The 23,287-nt window shown below is 36.6% G+C and overlaps 3 protein-coding genes across 5 annotated transcripts in view; 2 read left to right on the top strand and 1 right to left on the bottom strand.

Annotated features, from left to right (window-relative positions):
- l(2)gd1 (lethal (2) giant discs 1) overlaps positions 1-11,616 on the top strand; it is a 231,834-nt gene extending 220,218 nt beyond the window's left edge. The window contains exons 6-7 of one of the 3 annotated variants that reach the window (XM_075295777.1): positions 11,132-11,222; positions 11,280-11,616. In XM_075295777.1, the coding sequence (XP_075151892.1) occupies positions 11,132-11,222; positions 11,280-11,399 (211 nt within the window). In that variant the 3' untranslated portion in view covers positions 11,400-11,616. Of the gene's footprint in view, positions 1-55; positions 576-11,077; positions 11,223-11,279 lie in introns of those variants that run through there. The other 2 variants (XM_075295776.1, XM_075295778.1) reach the window with 2 other exon arrangements.
- LOC142225929 (uncharacterized) lies at positions 891-2,072 on the top strand. Its single transcript, XM_075295780.1, has 2 exons — positions 891-1,148; positions 1,236-2,072. Exons 1-2 carry the CDS (start codon positions 939-941, stop codon positions 2,070-2,072), a joined length of 1,047 nt encoding a protein of 348 aa, XP_075151895.1. The 5' UTR covers positions 891-938.
- Idua (alpha-L-iduronidase) overlaps positions 11,410-23,287 on the bottom strand; it is an 85,194-nt gene continuing 73,316 nt past the window's right edge. Inside the window, exon 5 of the mRNA XM_075295779.1 lies at positions 11,410-11,685. Within this exon, the coding sequence (XP_075151894.1) occupies positions 11,606-11,685 (80 nt within the window). The 3' untranslated portion in view covers positions 11,410-11,605. The remainder of the gene's footprint in view (positions 11,686-23,287) is intronic.

Raw genomic sequence — 23,287 nt, 5'->3', positions numbered from 1 at the left:
TAGACTATTTAATGTGAATGTAATCTTCACAAGTTATATGTATATCTCTTGTTAGCTTTTTAGGTAGATCATTTTACATGTTGTTTTGTTTTTGTCTGTCCGACAACATGAGACCTGTTTTCTTTAGTACTGGATCCACGATTTGTATAGCTCTCCAGAACATCTATGAACTGGTGTTCAATCCAGAGCGTCGGTGTTGCCAGATTGCATCTTGATAAAGTGACGTTCTTTCGATTCACAATAGCAACTTATTGTTACTAACTAATTTGTCAAATAACATGAAATTCAAAATGGTACAGTGTCATAACTAATTACAGCAGTAAATATTTATTTCTATTTGAGCATTTAATACATTAAAATGTAAGATTTCACGTGTTTTCTGTGATTGTTTGTAAACAGCTAATGACAGTGTTGCATATTTTTGAAGATGTTGTTGCTTTGCAAAACTCTACATCACTAGTTTAGCATGTCAATTATGACAATCATATTTCACGCTTTACAACACTTGGGAACTGTCAACAAGACATGTAGAAAATCGCTCTTTTTGAATTGAGATTCATTATAGTTAATACTCATTTTTTCACATCGATAAAAAATTAAAGAATTATTCTAAATTCCTTTAAGTAAAAATAAACGATTTTGAATTTAATGTTAAGGTGTTCGATTAAAATAAACTCCTACTGTAAAGCACAAGTGTACGTATATAAAAAAAAATCATATGAAATATAACTGTAAATATAAATGAATTATTTAAATAAATTTACAGATTTTAGCTATCTGAATTTACAAGCTGAAAATACGCTTTCCTTTTCTTCAATAATCGTCGCCTCAACATAACTAAAATACTTGGAGTTTATTTATAACTCAAATTTTGAATACCTTATTGGGCTGAAAACACGTTGGTTAATTGCGTTACGTAACCACAAGACTGCGCCACCATGTCTACACACAGTGACAAATTGGATATCTTGGTTACTGAAAAGGGATTAGGTGATAACTCAGCACCTATTACACCATCAACTGCGCAACACTCATCCACTTTAAACACCTCCACCGCCGGGGACAACATTGAAGACGGACAAAACTTGCCTACAGATGATCACCCAAAAATAAATGCCAACCCAGCTGCGCCCAAGAAAAAGGTTAAGGTAAGAAAAACATCATCCTCTACACCCCTTCGCATGCATTCTGCTTTGACACGAGTCCCAATTAAACGCACTCGTCGTACAATCAAGCTCACCAGAATAAATTCTAATGACAAGGAACATCACGTTAGTTGGCTCGCCCCTACCTCTCCAAAATCAACTCCACAATGTCCACCGACGTCTCTTTCCAGCTCCCAAGTACACTCGGAACCATTGCAGATTCAAGACCAAATAAATAAAATGTCTTCACTCTCCATTCAAAGCTCCACGAACAAAACGATTAATCCCAATATATTTTCGACCTCTTCCACTCAAGGTGTGTTCGTTCCGAGTACTTCCAGTTCAGCCGTATATGGAATACATAACAATCAACAGCCAGGTAGGCAACCTTCCACTGTTTTGTCACATACTGGTGTGAATTTAATGAATTCAGCTTGCACTGGAAAAGACTTCCAAAATAACCAAAATTTGTTCAGAGGTACTTCATCGGGTATGAATCAAAAAAGAGTGGCGCTTATTAGCTCAAACTCATTATTCGGCAGTTCTTGTCTGAACAATGCTCAACACAACCAGCCTACAGCAAATAACAATTCTCTACATATTCCCGTTTTCAACCTTCCCTTCACCCAATCTTCTCATTCTATTGCATGCCCACCTTCTCAAGCACTTCCACACCTCTCTTCAGCTTCTTTTTTGTATAACAATACTACTGCTTCTAACTCCCACTCGCAGTGGCACAATCATAGCGGGTATTATAATCAACACCCTTCAGTCCCCTTCATGTCTTACAGCACCATGCCATCTTCAATTGCTGCACCATCGTATAGTTACTCAACAGTCGATTTGACATTATCCAATTCGCAAATAGCAGCACGTCAAGTCATTAGCAAAGATTTGTCGGTATTTAATGGCAATCCTGAGGAATGACCCGTTTTTATTACAAATTATGTTCAGTCAACTGAAAGATGTGGTTTCACAGAACAAGAAAACTTAATACGTTTACAGAAGAGTTTAAAAGGACAAGCTTTGGAAGCCGTGAGGGGAAATTTAATGGTACCCGGTACTGTAAAATATGCTGTGGAAACTCTACGAATGTTATATGGTAGGCCGGAGATAATTCATCACACTCTTCAAAAAAAACTCAAAGAGCATCCAGTGGTACGTAAAGAGAAATTGGAGACTCCCATTCATTTCGCTCTCGCTGTTCAAAACTACCGTACAACTATGCAGGCTATGGGTCTCTCAGAGTATTTGAATGATCCAATGCTCTTAAATGAATTAGTAGACAAATTGCCGAGTGACTTAAAATTGGATTGGGGGAGACATCGTTTCGCTTCGCCTCGAGCAGACATCGCTGTATTCGATGGGTGGCTGTTTAGCTTAGCGGCTTGCGCATCCCATGTGACGTCATTTGTGTCAACGTGTTATGATGAATCTAAAAAGCATACAAAAGAGCGCATAAATTTGCATGACGTCACTTTCCACAATAAAGGGAATACTATTACAACAACAGCATGCTGCAAGTGCGCCCAAATTCATCGATTAGCAGAGTGTCCAGAATTTTTGTTGTTTACTGTTAACGAAAGGTGGAACTTCATAAAAGAAAATAATCTTTGCGTGCGATGCTTCAAGAAACACTCAGTGCGACGTTGTTATTCGAAGAAACTATGCGGAGTGGACAAATGCACGAAACCGCATAACCCTTTACTACATAAAAGTAATTTGGGCGAAATCACAAACAAAACGAGTGAACCGTCAGAGCAAAATGTAAATTTAAATTCTTCTGTTTTGTTCCATGCAAGAGAAAATAAAACGCTATTTCGTTATGTCCCTGTAACTATTTATGGAAAGTCACAATCATTAAATACATTTGCACTAATCGATGAGGGCTCGTCGTGTACACTTATCGAAAATGAACTAGCCATGCAGTTAGAATTAAGTGGGCCCAAAGAAGAGTTGTGCTTGCAATGGACGGGTGACATAACGCAAATAGATGACAGTTCAAGAATAGTTTCTCTGAAAATATCGTCACAATCAGAACAAGGGAACAAAATGGAAATGCGAAATGTAAGAACTATTGCAAATCTTGGATTGCCTATACAAACCCTCAAAAAGAAAGATATTGAGTGTTGCGAACATTTGGCGAATTTACCGATTATGCCATATACGTCGGCTAAAGCAAGAATACTTATCGGAATCGATAATGCAAAGCTCTGTGTTCCTCTAGAAATTCGTGAAGGAACAAATAATGAATTAATTGCAAAACGAAGTCGTATTGGTTGGGGGGTATAAGGGCGGCCTCCAGCTGATATGTTTCCAATACATAGAGTGATGCACGTATGCCCTAGTGCTGTTCATAATCGCTTGGATGATTTATTGCAACACTACTTTTCTTTAGATTCAGTGGGCATAAGCATGAGTAAAGATAAAAATTATGGAATCAAAAACTAAATATATACAGAAAGAAAAAATATGGGAGACTGGTTTGCTTTGGAAATATGACAACATAAATCTTCCTGATTCGTATTCCATGGCCTGCCGAAGATTGTTTTGCCTTGAGGCTAAAATGAACAAAAATCCCGAATTAAAATCATTTCTGTTAGAAACGCTACACGGATATAAAGAAAAAGGGTACATAAGGAAATTGGAAGAAAATGAAATTTCTTCAGGTGGGAAGTCATGGTATATACCAATATTTACTGTTACTAATAAGAACAAAAACAAGAAGCGTGTTGTGTGGGACGCGGCAGCATCGGTCGAAAACACTTCGTTAAATACAATGCTATTGAAAGGGCCAGATCTATTAAACAATTTATTGGGTATTCTACTACGGTTTCGAGAGAGACCAATTGCTATTTCGGGTGACATTCGTGAAATGTTTCACCAAATTCGTATTGCAAAAGAAGATCAGCAGGCTCAGCAATTTTTATGGCGCAGTGGAAATAACAAGGATAAAATAGATGTATACGTAATGACAGCCATGACCTTCGGAGCTTCTTGTTCCCCTTCCTTAGCTAATTTCATAAAAAACAAGAATGCTGAGCACTTTGCCTGTCAACATCCAAAGGCTGTTCATTCAATTTTAAATAATATGTTTGTGGACGATTGGCTACAAAGTTTAAACTCGGAAGAAGAGATGATACAAATAGCGAAAACTGTTCGATATATACACGAAGAGGGGGGATTTGAAATGCGCAACTGGCTTTCGAATTCGGCAAAAGTTTTAAATGCGCTAAAAGAGACCACAACGCATATGGAAAAACCCATCGTAGATCCAGAAGGGAAATTCGAAAAGGTTTTAGGCATGTGGTGGATGCCAACAAACGATGAGTTGACATTTATTGGGAAATTTGATGCTGACGTGTTTAATGAATACATAGTACCAACGAAAAGGAGCGTTTTACGTGTTATAATGTCTATATTTGATCCCTTAGGTCTTCTGGGTCACTATGTTGTACATGCGAAAATTATTATGCAGGAAATTTGGAGATCGGGGGTGAATTGGGACGAACCGCTTTGCGATAAGGAATGTGAAAAGTGGCGAACATGGGTTAGTTTTTTGCCTAGTCTGACAAATATTCGAATACCAAGATGTCATGGTCATTCATCAAATGTTCAAATTCACACATTCGTGGACGCAAGCGTCGATGCTTACGCAGCGGCTGTTTATTTGAGAGTTGAATTGGAAGGCAATGTGAAGTGTAGCCTCATCGCATCTAAAACCAGGGTTGCCCCTTTAAAGCCTATTTCGATACCAAAATTGGAATTGATGGCTGCCATAATTGGATTGCGACTTTCGAATTTTATCACTAGAGAAATGTCGATAGAAATCCATCGGAAAGTATTTTGGTCCGATTCCAAAGATGTCTTATACTGGATTAGGTCAGATGCAAGAAAATTCCAGCAGTTTGTGGCTGTACGTGTGGGAGAAATTTTGGAAGGTTCACTCATCAACCAGTGGAGATGGGTTCCATCTGCTCAAAATGTGGCTGATGAAGGAACGAAATGGAACAATATGCCTAATCTAAGGTCTGACTCAAGATGGTTCACAGGCCCGCCTTTTTTGTATTTTAATGAATCAGAATGGCCAATTTCAGATCTATCTTACACTCCTCATGAGAACACAGAAATAAATTGTCATATAAAATCTAGGAAATCTGAGTTTCCCCTGTTCAATTTAGTTCCAGATCCAAAGAGAATAAGTAAATGGGAAATACTTCGCCTCAGCCAAAATTTAGTTTTTAAATTCATCATTTTGATAATGGGTAAACGGGCCTTCAAAGATGAAATTAAGCCATTCACTAAACAAGAAGGAATATATATGTCCGAGCTGTTCATATTTAAAGCCTGTCAGGAACAAGCATACCCTGAAGAAACTTCAGATCTGAAATTAAAAAAGAATCTAAAGCCAAGTAGCCCTTTGTTTAAATGCTCGCCCTATTTAGACCAAATGGGAGTTTTACGTGTTAATGGTGAATAGATGCAGTTTTAAATGTTCCAACAGACATGAAAAGACCCATAATTCTTCCAAAAAACCACAGAACCACATTTTTATTACTGGACTTTTACCATCGCAAATACCATCATCACCATAATGAGGTCGTTGTTAACGAAATCCGACAACGCTTTTGGATACAAGGATTACGAGCCATTGCTCGCAAAATATCGAAAAATTGTCAATACTGCAAAAATAAAAGTGCAAGGCCTATTCCTCCAAAAATGAGCGAACTTCCCATAGAAAGACTTTCACCGTTTACGCCACCATTCTATTTTACAGGAGTTGATTATTTCGGCCCTTTTGAAGTGGTTATCGGAAGACGCAGAGAAAAACGATGGGGTGTTTTGTTCACCTGTATGACGGTCCGTGCAGTACATTTAGAAATATCTCCTTCATTATCTACTGATTCATTCCTACTTGTGTTGAAGCAGTTCATATGTCGTCGTGGAGTACCACGTCGTATCGTGTCAGACAATGCAACCAACTTTCGTGGGGCAAGTCGGGTATTGGAAAAAGAAATCAAAAAAATATCCACATGTGAACTTCAAAGAGAATACCCAAACATTGAGTGGCTATTCATTCCACCCTCTTCGCCACATATGGGAGGTTCGTGGGAAAGAATGATACGTTCAGTGAAATCGATTTTGATGGACATTTTACCAGCTGCCGTACTCCGCGAAGAAGTTCTCCGATCATTATTAGCAGATGTAGAAAATATTCTTAACTCACGGCCACTAACGTATGTTCCACTCGACTCTTGGGAGAGCGAAGCGTTAACACCAAACCATCTTTTAATTGGATCATCCAGTGGAATAAGAGAGCGAGTAAATGTAGATCGCAATGGTTCGGCATTAAGTAAAATGTTCAGAACATCCAGTGCTATAGCTGATACCTTTTGGAAGCGATGGGTGAGAGAGGTTCTTCCGTGCTTAACCAGACGTACGAAATGGCATGGAGAAGTTGAGAGTACAATAAACGTCATGATATTGTTATAATTGTTGACGAGAGGACCAAGCGAAATACATGGACGAAGGGTTTTGTGATTGATGTTCACAGAGGCAAAGATGGAGTGGTGAGAAGTGCAGTGGTTAAAACGGAAAATGGCATAGTCACTCGTCCAACGGTAAAATTGGCAAAACTAGATGTGGAAAGTAAACCCTGAGCTGAAGCACAAAGTTTACGGGGGGGATCATGTTGCGGTGCAAAACTCTACATCACTAGTTTAGCATGTCAATTATGACAATCATATTTCACGCTTTACAATACTTGGGAACTGTCAACAAGACATGTAGAAAATCGCTCTTTTTGAATTGAGATTCATTATAGTTAATACTCATTTTTTCACATCGATAAAAAATTCAAGAATTATTCTAAATTCCTTTAAGTAAAAATAAGAATTCATAAACGATTTTGAATTTAATGTTAAGGTGTTCGATTAAAATAAACTCCTACTGTAAAGCACAAGTGTACGTATATAAAAAAAAAATCATATGAAATATAACTGTAAATATAAATGAATTATTTAAATAAATTTACAGATTTTAGCTATCTGAATTTACAAGCTGAAAATACGCTTTCGTTTTCTTCAATAATCGTCGCCTCAACAGATGTCTTGGATAAACGAGTACTCTGGTTTCTTTAGTCCGTCACGGCTTAGAGTATCCAGTACTAAAAGAAAACAGCTCTATTAATATAATTTTCTAATTCTTCGTAGTACTGTTCACGTAGAAGCGAATCTGGCTAACTGTATTTAATAGGAATTATCTGTGATAATCTCAAATTCAAAAACTCTATAAACGTTGGCATTAAAAAACATAGCAACAGATCATAAGAGTAAATTAAAAAGCAATCTCAAATTGCTACTTAGCAAAAAATATGAACACAAAAATAAATTAAAAAGCTATTTTATATTGCTTTCGTACCCAACAAAAGATTTTAAGGATTTTCTTTTATACTTCATAGTTTCAAGTAACCTCTTAAGAATATCAAGGCATCCAAAGTTTCATCAGATATACGCGATCTTACACTGAAAAAGCAGTGAACCACCGGGAAGAAAAAATTTTGTCCATTTTAGAAAATTTAGATTTTTAGAAAAATTTTACTAACCAGTAACCAGTAACGCTGACATCACGCCGATATCACAAAACTAAGTAAATATTTTTCGACAATTTCAAGAAAATTTATTAGACATAATTAATTTTTCCCTTTGTTAAAGAAAACTTTTTAGTTTGAAGGAGAAATTGGAGTTCAAACTTGGAAGAATGTCTTTAGTTCATTTAACTTTTTTAGTTCATTTAACTAACGTGCGCAAAAAAATTATTAGAGTAATGGAAACTTTCTCCAAACATTATAATATCATGAACTATAGTAAAGTTAAATTGGCTTTAGTGAAATAGAGGGTTCACTTTTTTTTTTGAGTGTATCTTATTGCAGATGAAAAACATCGCTCACAGTCGACACTGGTCTAAGGGTCGTAGACCAGTGTTCATATTTAGTTTTCTATCATAGACCAATAAGGACCAATAACCTAACCTATCATAGACCAATAAAGGACATTATTTGTGTGCACTCCAGAGAACTGCAACCGGTGGCTTTTTTCGTATTGCAATCTTTCCCACAAAATGTCGGTGGCAGTGAGTAAAACACCAATTACCATGCGATCTTTTGCTTTAATACAAATGCAACAATAATACCAATAGTATATACCAGTATTCGTTTGCTGTGTTTTACAGTGTTAAACCAATCGGCATCGGAACAATGGTCGGTTAACAAAAATCTAGTTTGGTCGTATGAAGGCCTGGTTATGCGCCCAAACGTGTCAGCTGTTTGTTCTTGATATACGTGTCGTAAGATTCAGAAAAAAAACAAACGCGTCGTTGTCTTTTTAGCTGATCAAAAAACTAGCGTTATCGATTGAAAGAAAAAAATGCTATTATCGTGAAAATACATTGAATGTACTACACGTTGTTTCGATTAAAATGGAGGATGAGAAATTAATATTATTCGTGAAATTAATTTTAAGTGTAAAAAATCTATCTGTTCTTGATAGTTTGTTGGTACGTTTATTCTATTAGTCTAATCGCCAAAAAATCATACGTAGCCATTATGTTACGGCTACGTTACATGTTTAGATGCATAACCAGGCCTTGAGGTTGATTGCACTCAACAACAACAACCAGCAGAAGTTGGATCACCATAAATTAATTGAGAGAGTACCAAATAAGAGAATAACAAACTGCTGAGATATGAGCAGGGCTGCCAATTTTGCCGATTTATCGGCATTTTGACGATTTTTGACTCCAAAAATAGCAGTTTCCGATTTTTGCCTCGAAAATGACGATATTTATTCCGTTAAAAAATTTGGGAAAATCGAGCGAATTCGAAAACTGAACCGATTTCGATTACATTTTGCTTACTTTAAGGGTGTTTAATTGTCTTGTATTAAATTTGAAGACGACCGGTTAGTAAATAGGCTCAATACGACCCCATTTGTTACAATCGATATCTAAATTTGATCCGATTTTTTCCAAATTCGGTAGCATTCGTCCTTGTGGATGTATTAATTGCTTTTAATGTTTAAAAGCTGAAATTTAGAATATACAAATAGTTACTGCACTGAAAAAAGCATGCCCGGTTCCAAAGATTTTGTCTTTACTTTCAAATTTTTGGTAGTGATTCCGAGAAGCGGAGAATACAAGTAAGGATAATTTTAAGACAAAATTCTCTTTTAAATATGGGGTTTGTGTACTTGCTTCTAGGAAGCAAATTAATTTTTCGCTTTTTCAGCTTTTTTCTTCATATGCTATCAAAGTCCTTTAAAAACTAGTTAACGACAACTTTATTTTCGAAATTCAGACTCGACTTCCAGTAGAAATTATGCTATGTTTCAAGTAAAAAACGTCTTTAAAATAAAATGTAGAAAAACATGTCCTATTTTTGAACGATTTTTTTATTTGTAGTCAGGATGCAAAAAGGCAACAAATTTAAAGACAATTTCATTAATTTTAAAGAATTTTTCTGAATTTTTAAAGTCAAGTTGACTTTACCCCAAAAAATGTTCTTTTATGTTAGGATACCCATTTTTAAGTCAAATCACCTAATTATAAGAACAATACGACTTCATTGAAAAGTTTATCGACTTATGGACAAAGAAAAAAACTTTATATTAGAGAAATGCGTCCTTTATGCTAAGCAAAATTTGCATTCGTATTTTAAGGACATGAAATCTTTGGCCTCACGACAATATTTCTTTTCAGTGTGGATGGCGTTCGCGTACTTTTCAGAATGCGTAATAGGTTAGGTTAGGTATAATGGCAGCCCCATATTTCAGCCTCACTTGGACTATTCAGTCCATTGTGAGACCCCAGTGGTGAACTTCTCTCTAATCACTGAGTGCTGCCCGATTCTATGTTAAGCTCAATGACAAGGGACCTCCTTTTTATAGCCGAGTCAGAATGGCGTTCCACATTGCAGTGAAACTACTTAGAGTAGCTTTGAAACAATCAGAAATGTCACCAGCATTACTGAGGTGGAATAATCCACTGCTTACCACGATTTTTTTTGACGATTTGTAAAATGCAAATGCCGATTATAACGATTTTTTCCGGAAAAAGGGGCGATTTTTCCTAAAAATTTCTTGGCAGCCCTGGATATGAGGTAACCAATTTGAGTGCTTGTTTTACTACGTTGTTTTCGAGAGACCCAACACTCATACTAACAACCATAGACCTTATACACATTAAAAAAAATGTGTCAGTTACAAAAATTAATTTTCTGACATTTCGTTTTGATTTTTTCTTAAAGAGTCAGTCCCAAGCATTAATTTTCGCGCATTTGCTTTTGCATTTTCGCGGTTTTGGTCACAATTTTTTGTTCAAATATGAACTTTTAATATATTAATTTATTTATAAATCCTCTGTTGCATCATAAACGTTCTAATTTTGTGTAAAATTGGCAAACTACAAAAAGGAAAACGAAAGAGATTATAAACGTGCACTTATTTTTCTTCATTATTCATCTATGTATTATAAGGTCTATGCTAACAACCACCGAAGTCGTTGGTTTAGTTTATTAATTAATCCTTAATTTCGTTCCTTTCTACTTTTCACAAAAAGGGAAATTGAGTGAATCGTGTGAGGAATTGTAAGTATGTGAGTGCATACAGATAAGCAAAAGCGTAGTTATTTAATAGTCTATGGTACTACGAAAAAATGTTGGTAATAAATTGGCTTGCAGAACTAGTCTGTGAAGAGTAAATACCGGTTGCATGATAGTTGGGTAGAATTACCAACCTATTTGCTCGTTTTATTCATACATCTCTTGAATCTTCCTGGTCTTACTTGTCATTTTTCAAAAATGTATCTGTCCTAAGCGCATGTTCTTGTCGAATGGATTAAAAGATTAATTCTTACTATAAAAATAATCAAATTATTAGATGCAGTTTTAACTGTTATGGATTAAGTCGATTACTGCCCATATGTTGTTTCAGAGGATTTCTTCGCTCGGATATTCTGATTGGAACTGTTACTGTCAAATTGCAACCACTGGAGACAAAATGTGATATCCACGATACATTTGAAGTGAGTTAATACAATAAATATATCGTATAAAAAATTGAAAGTTATTTTTCTTTGTAGCTCATGGACGGTCGCAAATCTGTTGGCGGTAAATTGGAAATTAAAGTACGTGTTCGCAATCCCATTTTAACAAAACAAATCGAGCATCTGAATGAGAAATGGTTAATACTGGATACATAAACAGTAGTAATATATTTTACACTATATTTTATTTATTTAACTATGTGGATAATTGTTACAATATCATGCGGTCAAACGTATAACTATTGTAAGTCTATAAGATAGTAATGTCAATCAAGCCTTTGTTTTTCTTACGTAATATTTGATTGTTTATTAAAACATTATTGTAAACATTGAAGTGAGTTGTCTCATATTCTAATAAATTGTTATATCTCAATATATTGTACTTGTCGTGAAAAGGGGCTGGTCCTGTTGAAGACATCTACGCTGCGTACTCTGTAAAAACCTGAAAATACATAATAAATTTCAATATTACTATGCTATAAATTTTATTAGTTTATGAAGACTATATTTTTCTCAAATCTTGAAAAACATGGATGGAGAAGCTTCATTGCATTGATTGTATAATATTTCGCAGTTTGATATTCACTCATTGAAAAGCTTCATTGCATTGATTGTATAAAATTTCAGTTTAATATTAATTCATTAAAAAGATATTTATTATTTTTTATGTTAGCCTGGTATCAATGCAGAATTTACAATACGCTATGCAATCGTGAAGCTGATGTTCGGCAAAAAAAGCAATAATCGGCCGAAGCCTATTATTTTCCTCAAATTTGTAATTAAAGAAATTTGTTGTTTTTTAGTTTAATGTTAAAATATATTTTAAACAAATGCATAAATACAACAATCAAAGGTAATTCATTTGATATTATAGTGACAAAACAAAATTTTTATAATTTTTTTACGTATTATTTGTACTAGGTGTTTTGACAAATTCAACACTTGGACAATTCAATATCAAATAAATTATTCAAAAAGCTTCGTCTTCGGTTAATCGGCCTCTTGATGCTCATATATTCCTCAGGCTTCGGAATATTCTATCATGTTGTGGCAATTAATACAATTATATCTGGAACGAGTGATTCCGACAGGATCGTGGTTTTGGGAGATTTTAATTTGCCTATGGTGTCTTGACTTGCCCGATACTGTGGCATTGACTCCACTGCCTTCTTCTGGTGGATCGGAATGGGTGACATTTTTTTGGATCTTTTTCTTGATGCAGAAAAAAATTTCACGAAAATTTTTCCAATTAAAATCTTAATTGAGTTTTTAAAAACATTCAATTAAAAATTTAATTGATTCAACAATTTTTTTAATTGAAATAAAAATCAATCGCCCAAATTAATAGTATCAATTAATTTTTTAGTTGGATCAATTAATTTTTTAATCGATACTATTATTTCTGTGATTGAAGACATTTCAATTAAAATCTTAATTGGATCAATGAATTTCGTGATTGAATCAGAAAAACAATTTTTGGTGTGTGGTTTAGGTCAGATCAATGCGTTTATGAATTCCTTTGGGAGGACTGTTGATTTGGTTTTTGTAGGCGATTCTTATAATTTTGATTTGTCTAGGTGGGATCCTATTTCTTATACCGAGGATAGGTATCACCCTGCCTTCTCTCTTTCCCTCTTGGATGTTACTCATGAGTCCCCATTGGTTGCTGGTCGGGATGAGGTATTATCGGTATGTTTTAAGAATAAGAAAATCGATATGTTGAATTCGCTTCTTTCGGGTGTTCATTGGGGTTCTGTATGTATGTGCGATTGGTTATCCGATCTCGATGTTGCTGTTGATAATTTCTACTGCATTTTGTACGGTTTTGTGTCTCGGACTGTTCCTAGGCAGATGGTGGGTTTTCCCTAGGAATAAGCCGTGGTATTCTCCTGAGTTGACGAGAGTTAGGAATGATAGGAGTAGATGTTTTAGACGGGTCTGATTTTGATTATTCTCGTTACTCGGTCGTAATAGTATTAGTACCTATAGTCATGGCTCATATCCCTATTTTATACGATCGCTTGTTCGGCAGTTCCATTATTTGATGTGTCTGAACATTTGCATGGGGTAAGGCCTCCACCCGTGGTGGCCCGGATGAGACTATCGGACCATGTATTTATATAGCCCCCATATCCCTATTTTTGGGCTTCTAGAAACCTATTTTCTACCCGATTTGTCTTAAACTTCAAATACAGAGGTATTTTAGGACCACAAATAGGTGTAAAGAAAATGATGGTTATCGGTTCATGTGTTGGTATAGCTCCCATATAGACCGATCTTCCGATTTTATTTTTTGGGCTTCTAGAAAACGTACATTCTATCCGATTTGCCTAAAATTTAAAATGTAAAAGTATTTTAAGATCACAAATATGTGTAACGGAAATGAGGTGAATCAGCCCATGTGTTGGTATAGCCCACATATAGACCCATCTTCCGATTTTACTCCACGGGCAGTAGTTTTTGTCCGATTTTCATGAAATTGCAAATCTTTTGGTATTTTATATATAGGTTAGGTTAGGTTAAAGTGGCAGCCCGATTAAGATTCAGGCTCACTTAGACTATTCAGTCCATTGTGATACCACATTAACTAAAAGTACCTATTACATATGGGCACTTCTAGTTTTAACCGTTGAACCTTCTCGATTATTTTCTTCTGTTGAACCAACCAGATTGTTCCAAAAACATTAGCAGACTGGTTAAGTTAACGTTTTCCAGGTCCGCTAGTAATCTGAAGCTATATGCCCCTAAAATTTGCTTACGCCTTACACAAAATGCAGGACACTCACACAAGAGGTGTTTTATTGATTCCTTTTCCTCCGCATCATGACAGCTCATACAATAGTCATTATACTTCGCACCAATAGTTTTTGCAAAATCGCCTATCAGGCAGCGACCCGTTATAGCAGATATCAGGAGTGATATCTGGCGTCTCGAGAACACTAGCATATCTAGTGTGCGGTTTAAGTTTAAATGGGGCCATATTTGCTTGGTGTCGTTACAACCCTTACAATTCTCCCATCGAACATTTGCCATCATGACAGCCTTCTCACGCAGTAAGAGCTTGCAGGTAGCCAGAGGCACACCAACAGATTCTAGTTCCCCTGGAATATGTAAGGTAGTTCCTAGCCTTGCTAGCTCATCTGCTTCGCAGTTCCCCGGTATGTTCCTATGGCCAGGCACCCATATTAGGTGAATATTGTACTGCTCAGCCATCTCGTTGAGAGATTTGCGGCAGTCTATGGCCGTTTTCGAGTTGAGGAACACAGAGTCCAAGGATTTTATTGCAGGTTGACTGTCTGAGTATATATTAATGCCAATATTGCTTGGAGCATTACTTCTCAGCCAATTCACCAATTCTCTTATTGCTAATATTTCAGCCTGAAAAACACTACAGTGATCAGGTAATCTTTTCGCTATTCGAAGTTCCAGATCTTTAGAATATACTCCGAAACCCACTTGGCCATCCAATTTGGAGCCATCAGTGTAGAAATCTATATATCTTTTATTCCCCGGGGTCCGTGTACACCACGCCTCACTGTTGGGAATTAGAGTCTCAAACTTTTTGTCGAAAAGTGGACTCGCCAAAGTGTAATCCACTACGTTAGGCACATCTGGCATTATTTTGAGGACCGAACTGTGACCGTAACTTTTTTCCGACCACAGCGATAGCTCGCGCAACCGCACAGCCGTTGTTGCAGCTGACTGTTTGGCCAAAATGTCTAAAGGCAATAGATGCAGTATGACATTAAGGGAGTTTGTTCCTGTCTTGCTGAATGCAACTGAGATACACGAGCACGCCATACGCTGAACTTTGTCTAAACTTGTCGGCTGGTGAAGTGCCGGCCACCAGACTACAACACCATACAGCCAATGTAAAATTTTTGGTTTTAGTCCCCACTTTTTCCCTATTGCCTTTTTGCACGAGTATAAAGCTACCGTTGCTTTCCTCGCCCTTTCTTCAATATTAAGCTTAAAGTTCAGCTTCCTGTCCAAAATAACGCCAAGGTATTTTGCACACTCCCTAAAGGGAATTTCAATACCCCCTAAGGAAATGGGCCTAACCGTGGGAGTTTTGCGATCTTTGCAGTACATGGCTATTTCTGTCTTTGCAGGATTTACCCCAAGACCATTATCTTTCGCCCATTTCTCAGTCATCCGGAGGGCTCTCTGTATAATATCTCGAACTGTTGATGGGAATTTTCCCCTGACTGCTAGCGCCACATCATCTGCGTATGCCACCACTTGTATCCTTTCTTTTTCTAGGGAAACCAGAAGGTCGTTTATAGCAACATTCCAAAGAAGAGGTGATAGAACTCCTCCTTGAGGAGTGCCTCTGTTCACATACCTTTGCATGTTTGCTTGTCCTAGTGTGGCTGAAATGCGTCTCTTCCTTAGAAGTTCGTCTAACAGCCTAAGTATACCTGGATCAACATTCAGAGTTGTCAGTCCATTTAATATCGAGCTCGGATGAACGTTATTGAACGCCCCTTCGATGTCTAGAAACGCCACGATTGTGTATTCTTTGACAGATAGTGAGCTTTCAATAAAGCTGACTAGTTCATGTAATGCGGTCTCAGTAGACCTGCCTTTCGAGTATGCATGTTGTCGTTTCGAGAGCAAACTTGAATCGACGCTAGTTCTAAGATAAATATCTATCATCCTCTCCAGAGTCTTAAGTAGGAATGATGATAAGATGATTGGTCGGAAATCCTTCGCATTCGAGTGAGAGGCTTTTCCCGCTTTAGGTATGAAAACGACTTTTGATTCTCTCCACTTTCGTGGAATATATGCTAAGTTGATACATCCTATATATATCGCCGACAACCAGGGGATAATTCTGTCAGCCACCGCTTTTAACTCCGCCGGAGTAATTCCATCAGGTCCGGGGGATTTGAATGATCCAAAGCTATTTAACGCCCATTTTATTCTAGATTCTGATACAATTTCCTCGATAGGAAACGACCGCTGAGCCACTGTGGCACCGCCAGTGCATGGTTCAACCGTCTGATTTCCGGGAAAATATGTGTCCAATAGTACCTCCAGCGTCTCCTCACTGGACGTTGTCCAATTGCCCTCCGATGTTTTAATGAAACCTGGAGCGGAGCTCGTGGATGCTAGAACCTTCCGTAGTCTGGAAGCCTCGGACGTATTCTCAATGCTGCTGCAGTAATCATTCCAAGAGTTATGCTGAGCCTTTCTCAGTTCTCGCTTGTATCCTCTCAGATTCTTCTTGTAGCACCTTCCGTAGTCTGGAAGCCTCGGACGTATTCTCAATGCTGCTGCAGTAATCATTCCAAGAGTTATGCTGAGCCTTTCTCAGTTCTCGCTTGTATCCTCTCAGATTCTTCTTGTATGCGTCCCAATCCACAGGAGCTCTGGTGGACTTTGCTTTGTTAAAGAGCTTCCTGCACGATTTCCTCATATTACCTAACTCCGTAGACCACCATGGTGGTCGATTTTTCCCCCTTGGCTTCCCTTTAGGGCATGCAGCTTTCAGTGAAATGTTGAAGGCCTTAGTAATCCTCTCCACTGCGTGTTCGATAACTTGCACAGTGCTCATATTTGTCTCTGGTATTTCCGGTATCATCATATTGAACGATTCCCTATACCTATTCCTATTATATATAAAGTCATTGTAAAAGAAGATTGTTTCGCCCTATTTTCATCGATATATTTTGAACCACTTAACTTATCACAGATCCTATTATACACATTTGTTCGTCATCCCAATACCTTGCATTCAAGTACAACGATATAATCAGACATTTCTAGCTCGAGTTATAATTTGTTTAATGAAAAAAGTCAGAAAAACTAAAAATAACGGGATATCTCAAAAACGGTTCCATAAAAAATTAACCTTCATTTTCGAGTTCAGCAGATCAAAATACACAAGAAAAGTCTTCAAATGTACATTTTCAGTGTAAACTAGTGTTAACAAACACCACACAAAAATTCATATTTGGATATAAAAAAAACAAGACCACATCGGTATTAGGGAGTTAACACAAAGAGGGGCAAAAGAAAGCAGCTGATTTTATCAATTTATAATCTTGAAATATTAACTAGTAAACCACAAAAAATCCCATTGGTGACTTCAGGGGGAACACAACTAAAACTCTAGTTAAAATTTACATTTATGGACGAACGAACACGTAATAATGAGAATGAAAAATATAAATTTTATAACAAATTTAAAACAAGTTTTACACATTTTTATTATTTTAAAATATAGTTAACACCATTTAATTCAATAGTTTCAATAATTTCGATAGAAGTTTTTTCTTCTTTTGTTTTATTTGCACTTAATTTTATACTTTTTATTGTTCATGTTAATGGATCCCATTCTAGTACAAAAACTATAACAGCAGGGGTCTGTTCTTTCCCCCTTGTTATACTCGTTGTATACCTCCGATTTTAAACCTCCTACCCACACGGATGAAAAATACTGTTTTTCATATGTTTGGCTATAAACATTATATGTTTGGAACACAAATTTTTAAACACAATATTTTTGAGTGCAAGCATATAATGTTCATAAACTAGCATAACATGTTTGGGACATATATGTTAATATGTTAGAACATATTATGTTTGGGACATAAAATGTTTGTAAATATAATATGCTTGGATGCAAACATATATTAATTTAGAAATAGCCTATAAACATATATGTGTTTAGTAGCTTGGAGCGCTATTTAACAGGGAGCGATATTGAATTAAGTTGGTGGTTGTTGCTTGTTATTACAAAATTAACATTTTATTTTTCCTTGGGCAATTGATCAGCTACTTCTTTGATCCTTACAAACTGTGTGGTCCGCTGTTCGAATCCCCGTCCGGCAAAAGGTAAAATTAAAATAAAAAAAATCATACAATTGAATAATTTCTTCTACAATGTTTGTATTACAGAAAAAGGTGCTAAGAACTAAAAAATCTCGTGGAAGTGAGAAAGGTGTGGGGGAATATACAATTAGGCAGAAACAAAATTTTGAGCATTCAGGGGCCAAATCACCGCATTCGTCATCGAGTTCTGTTTCGTATCGAGAAACATTTCGATCGCTGTAAAATTTTGGATCACCGCATTCGATCGTAATTTATTTTGTCTACTACTTTTTTTTTACATTGCTGTAAACATATGATAATAAGAAATTGGAAGCAAAAGATGATTTCAAAATAACTTTTTGTGATCAAAATATGTATATGTGTAAAAATTATTATGAATCCATGTGTTTTTGTTTTCCTCGTCTTCGGATTCAGAGGATGAGTACAAAGTGGCATTAGTAAGGAAAAATATTCGAGACAAAATCAGTCGTTTGCCTGAGGTGCATTGCCTGTAAGTGATTCTATTTTGAAGTTTGTGCTTTTATCTAATTGTGTTTTTAACATCCATAGATTTAAAAGACTCTTTCGTTTTTAAATATGTTCTTGAAAAATGAGTTTTTTTTCAAGCGGCTACTGAGCATTCCTTTCTTTGTTCCGTTTCCCTAAATGCAAGTAATATTATATTTTCTTAAATGTATTTTGCCAAAATATATAAATAATACATCCATTTTCATCAACTATTTGTTTCTTTTTGTTTACCTTTTTTCTGCTCAAAAATCACTACATATTTCGTTTTCGATAGCATGCTACCTATCGTGTTCAACTTGGAGTAGAAACAATTCGATAACGACTGCGGTGATTTGCGTAAACTACATTACGACGACGAAGTACTCGATTTCGACTGCGGTGATTTGGCCCCAGGTCGAAAACCTATGTTGTTAGCACCTATATTACCTGTTTATTTTCATAATTCATTATGATTGTAAATATATAAATAAATAAAATTTTGAGCACAATATTGTTTGGGAGAATTTTTTTTAAGCATATAATATTTTTGGGTGCAAAATGCTTCCAAACATATTATATGTTCACATAATAACATATTGTTTTTTGGAAGACAACATTATTGAATTTGTATGCAAAAATACAAAATGTTTGGAACTTAGACTACCCAAACATATATTGTTTAGACCAATATGCTTTCAAACATATTATATATTGGAAGAGATCAAACATATAAATGTTTGGGCAATACCCAAAAATGTATATGCTTGAAGCAAAATGTGTTTGGGAGTATATGTTACAGAAGCGATTTTTTGTGAGGATGCATGTAAGTGCAGCATATTATGCAGATGATACAGCACTGATCTCGTCCAGTAAATTTACATCTGCTTTACTCTAAAAGATGGGAAGAGGTCTAGTAAGCTGTACTAAATACTTAAAAAAATGGAAATATATAATAATATTTCCTTTTAATAAGTCACCTAAGCGCCTTCCTGCTCGTGACATATCGATTGGCGATGGCCAAATTCTAATTATTGATGAGGTGAAATACTTAGGAATTCATCTGGATAAAAAATTGACGTTTGGCAAACAAAAATATTAAACCGAAACCACCAAAAAAGTTCAAAAATAATAAAGTCTCTTTGGTCGTTAATAAACTATCGTTCACATCTCAATTCTAGAAACAAGAACCTTATATTTAAGTCTATTATTAGACCAATGCTAACTTTTGCATGTCCCTTGTGGTATAAAACAGCAAAATCACACACCAAGAAATTAAAGGTAGTTCAAAACAAATGCCTTAAAATTATCAATAATCTTCGCTGGCGATATCCAAAAGAACTTCTGCACATACGTACTGGATATAAGAACATCTCTGATTTCATGAAACGAATCAGTCAAAACTACTACCATACGAACACACAGTCCACTTATTGATTGATAAGGGATTGCAGAAAATTATCACCATAATCACTGTACAACATTCACCAAATAGAAAGTGCAATATACAGTCAGTCCAAGCCAAACTCGGACACTGAAGCAAATTATAATGATCTGTTATAATTTGGACAAAATTTGAATCAAGGAATCAGGAAAATCGTTGTTTGTATGCCTATACCTTAAGCATTTGAAAACAAAACGGAAATCCATCATGCACGAAAGCCAAGAAAAACTGGATCAGAAAAACAACTGGTACCTAAAAAATAGTGCGCAGGCCAAACTCGGACGAATGCATTAATGACCCATAAATTGTTTATGCAATTCAGTGCATGGAATTGTTTTGTAGTAATCTCGAAAATGGTTAATAGAAGCCATTCGACCGTACACGATGTTATAAAACGCTTCAAGATGAGGAATTCTGTGGAAAATAAGGCAAAGAAAGCTTACAATAAAATTTTTTCGGATGCTGAAGAACGCTTTCTAGTAAGAAAAACAAAATGTTCCCCCTTTCTAAGTGCTCCAAAACTTGCTTCTTTAGCTGAAAATGAGCTAGGTAAAAAAGCTAGCCCATCCACCATAAGAAACGTGCTTCACAGGGCCGGCCTAAATGGAAGAAAGGCAAGAGAGAAACCACTTATAAGCAAGCATAATCAAAAAGGATTTCGCGAAGGAACACGAGAACAAAGTTTTTTGTTTTGGAGCAATGTCTTATTTAAAGGCGAGAGCAAATTCAATGTTTTTGGCTCAGATGGTAAACCGATTGTGTGGGGGGCCAAATCTTAAACCGACCGTGAAACATGTAGGATCAGTGATGGTTTGGGGCTCTTTTTCCGCAACAGGACCTGGATCATTGCATTTTATTGATGGAGTCATGGACCAAAATGTATATTTAGATATCCTCAAGCAAAATATTCCCCATAGTGTTCGGAAACTGGGACTTAGTGAGGGCTGGTACTTCTATTAAGATAATGATCCGAAACATAAAGCCTATAAAGTTCGATCATGGCTTTTATGTAATGTTCCCCACGTAATGGAAACACCACCACAAAGCCCAGATATAAACCCAATTGAAAATTTATGGGATTATCTCATTATGATCCGGTTGAACTCCGTTGGTGACGTTTTTATCCCTGGGTGAGTTGACATTGTTTGTATTCGGCTGGATTCTTCATCGACAGGTACATGTAAGTAGGCTTTAAATAAGTCAAGTTTGCAGAAGAATCTCGAATCTCGTAAGGTGTTAGAATATCTTCAATTCTACAAGATGCTCATTGACTCCGACTTTGTAGTTAACACACAGCCTTATTCCTCCATCCGCTTTAGGAATCACAACTAGGGGTGAACTCCAGTCACTGGTTTCAATTTTTTTCGATAATTCCTGCTGACTCCAATTGAACCAATTCTTGATTCACTTTTTCGATTAGAGCGTATGGCAATTCCCGTTCCTTATTGAAAATTGATTTTGCTTCTTTAGGTAGACCAAGTGATGTCTTATATTGTTTCTTTATAATAGATTCTAAAGATTCGGATACCACTTGTATCCTTTCTTTTTCTAGGGAAACCAGAAGGTCGTTTATAGCAACATTCCAAAGAAGAGGTGATAGAACTCCTCCTTGAGGAGTGCCTCTGTTCACATACCTTTGCATGTTTGCTTGTCCTAGTGTGGCTGAAATGCGTCTTCCTTAGAAGTTCGTCTAACAGCCTAAGTATACCTGGATCAACATTCAGAGTTGTCAGTCCATTTAATATCGAGCTCGGATGAACGTTATTGAACGCCCCTTCGATGTCTAGAAACGCCACGATTGTGTATTCTTTGACAGATAGTGAGCTTTCAATAAAGCTGACTAGTTCATGTAATGCGGTCTCAGTAGACCTGCCTTTCGAGTATGCATGTTGTCGTTTCGAGAGCAAACTTGAATCGACGCTAGTTCTAAGATAAATATCTATCATCCTCTCCAGAGTCTTAAGTAGGAATGATGATAAGATGATTGGTCGGAAATCCTTCGCATTCGAGTGAGAGGCTTTTCCCGCTTTAGGTATGAAAACGACTTTTGATTCTCTCCACTTTCGTGGAATATATGCTAAGTTGATACATCCTATATATATCGCCGACAACCAGGGGATAATTCTGTCAGCCACCGCTTTTAACTCCGCCGGAGTAATTCCATCAGGTCCGGGGGATTTGAATGATCCAAAGCTATTTAACGCCCATTTTATTCTAGATTCTGATACAATTTCCTCGATAGGAAACGACCGCTGAGCCACTGTGGCACCGCCAGTGCATGGTTCAACCGTCTGATTTCCGGGAAAATGTGTGTCCAATAGTACCTCCAGCGTCTCCTCACTGGACGTTGTCCAATTGCCCTCCGATGTTTTAATGAAACCTGGAGCGGAGCTCGTGGATGCTAGAACCTTCCGAAGTCTGGAAGCCTCGGACGTATTCTCAATGCTGCTGCAGTAATCATTCCAAGAGTTATGCTGAGCCTTTCTCAGTTCTCGCTTGTATCCTCTCAGATTCTTCTTGTAGCACCTTCCGTAGTCTGGAAGCCTCGGACGTATTCTCAATGCTGCTGCAGTAATCATTCCAAGAGTTATGCTGAGCCTTTCTCAGTTCTCGCTTGTATCCTCTCAGATTCTTCTTGTATGCGTCCCAATCCACAGGAGCTCTGGTGGACTTTGCTTTGTTAAAGAGCTTCCTGCACGATTTCCTCATATTACCTAACTCCGTAGACCACCATGGTGGTCGATTTTTCCCCCTTGGCTTCCCTTTAGGGCATACAGCTTTCAGTGAAATGTTGAAGGCCTTAGTAATCCTCTCCACTGCGTGTTCGATAACTTGCACAGTGCTCATATTTGTCTCTGGTATTTCCGGTATCATCATATTGAACGATTTCCTATACCTATTCCTATTATATATAAAGTCATTGTAAAAGAAGATTGTTTCGCCCTATTTTCATCGATATATTTTGAACCACTTAACTTATCACAGATCCAATTATACACATTTGTTCGTCATCCCAATACCTTGCATTCAAGTACAACGATATAATCAGACATTTCTAGCTCGAGTTATAATTTGTTTAATGAAAAAAGTCAGAAAAACTAAAAATAACGGGATATCTCAAAAACGGTTCCATAAAAAATTAACCTTCATTTTCGAGTTCAGCAGATCAAAATACACAAGAAAAGTCTTCAAATGTACATTTTCAGTGTAAACTAGTGTTAACAAACACCACACAAAAATTCATATTTGGATATAAAAAAAACAAGACCACATCGGT

This window comes from Haematobia irritans, chromosome 2 (assembly GCF_050003625.1).
Source record: "Haematobia irritans isolate KBUSLIRL chromosome 2, ASM5000362v1, whole genome shotgun sequence".
In the NCBI taxonomy this organism is placed as follows: Eukaryota; Metazoa; Arthropoda; class Insecta; order Diptera; family Muscidae; genus Haematobia; species Haematobia irritans.
Note: the sequence above shows the minus strand (reverse complement) of the source record. Positions and strands in the feature narration are given on the sequence as shown.

What these genes read in the sequence shown, in the direction of transcription:
- LOC142225929 (XM_075295780.1), top strand. Translation starts at nt 939, where the DNA reads ATGTCTACACACAGTGACAAATTGGATATCTTGGTTACTGAAAAGGGA. An exon ending in CGCCCAAGAAAAAGGTTAAG is followed by an intron (nt 1,149 to 1,235) that starts GTAAGAAAAACA and finishes CGTACAATCAAG; the next exon opens with CTCACCAGAATAAATTCTAA.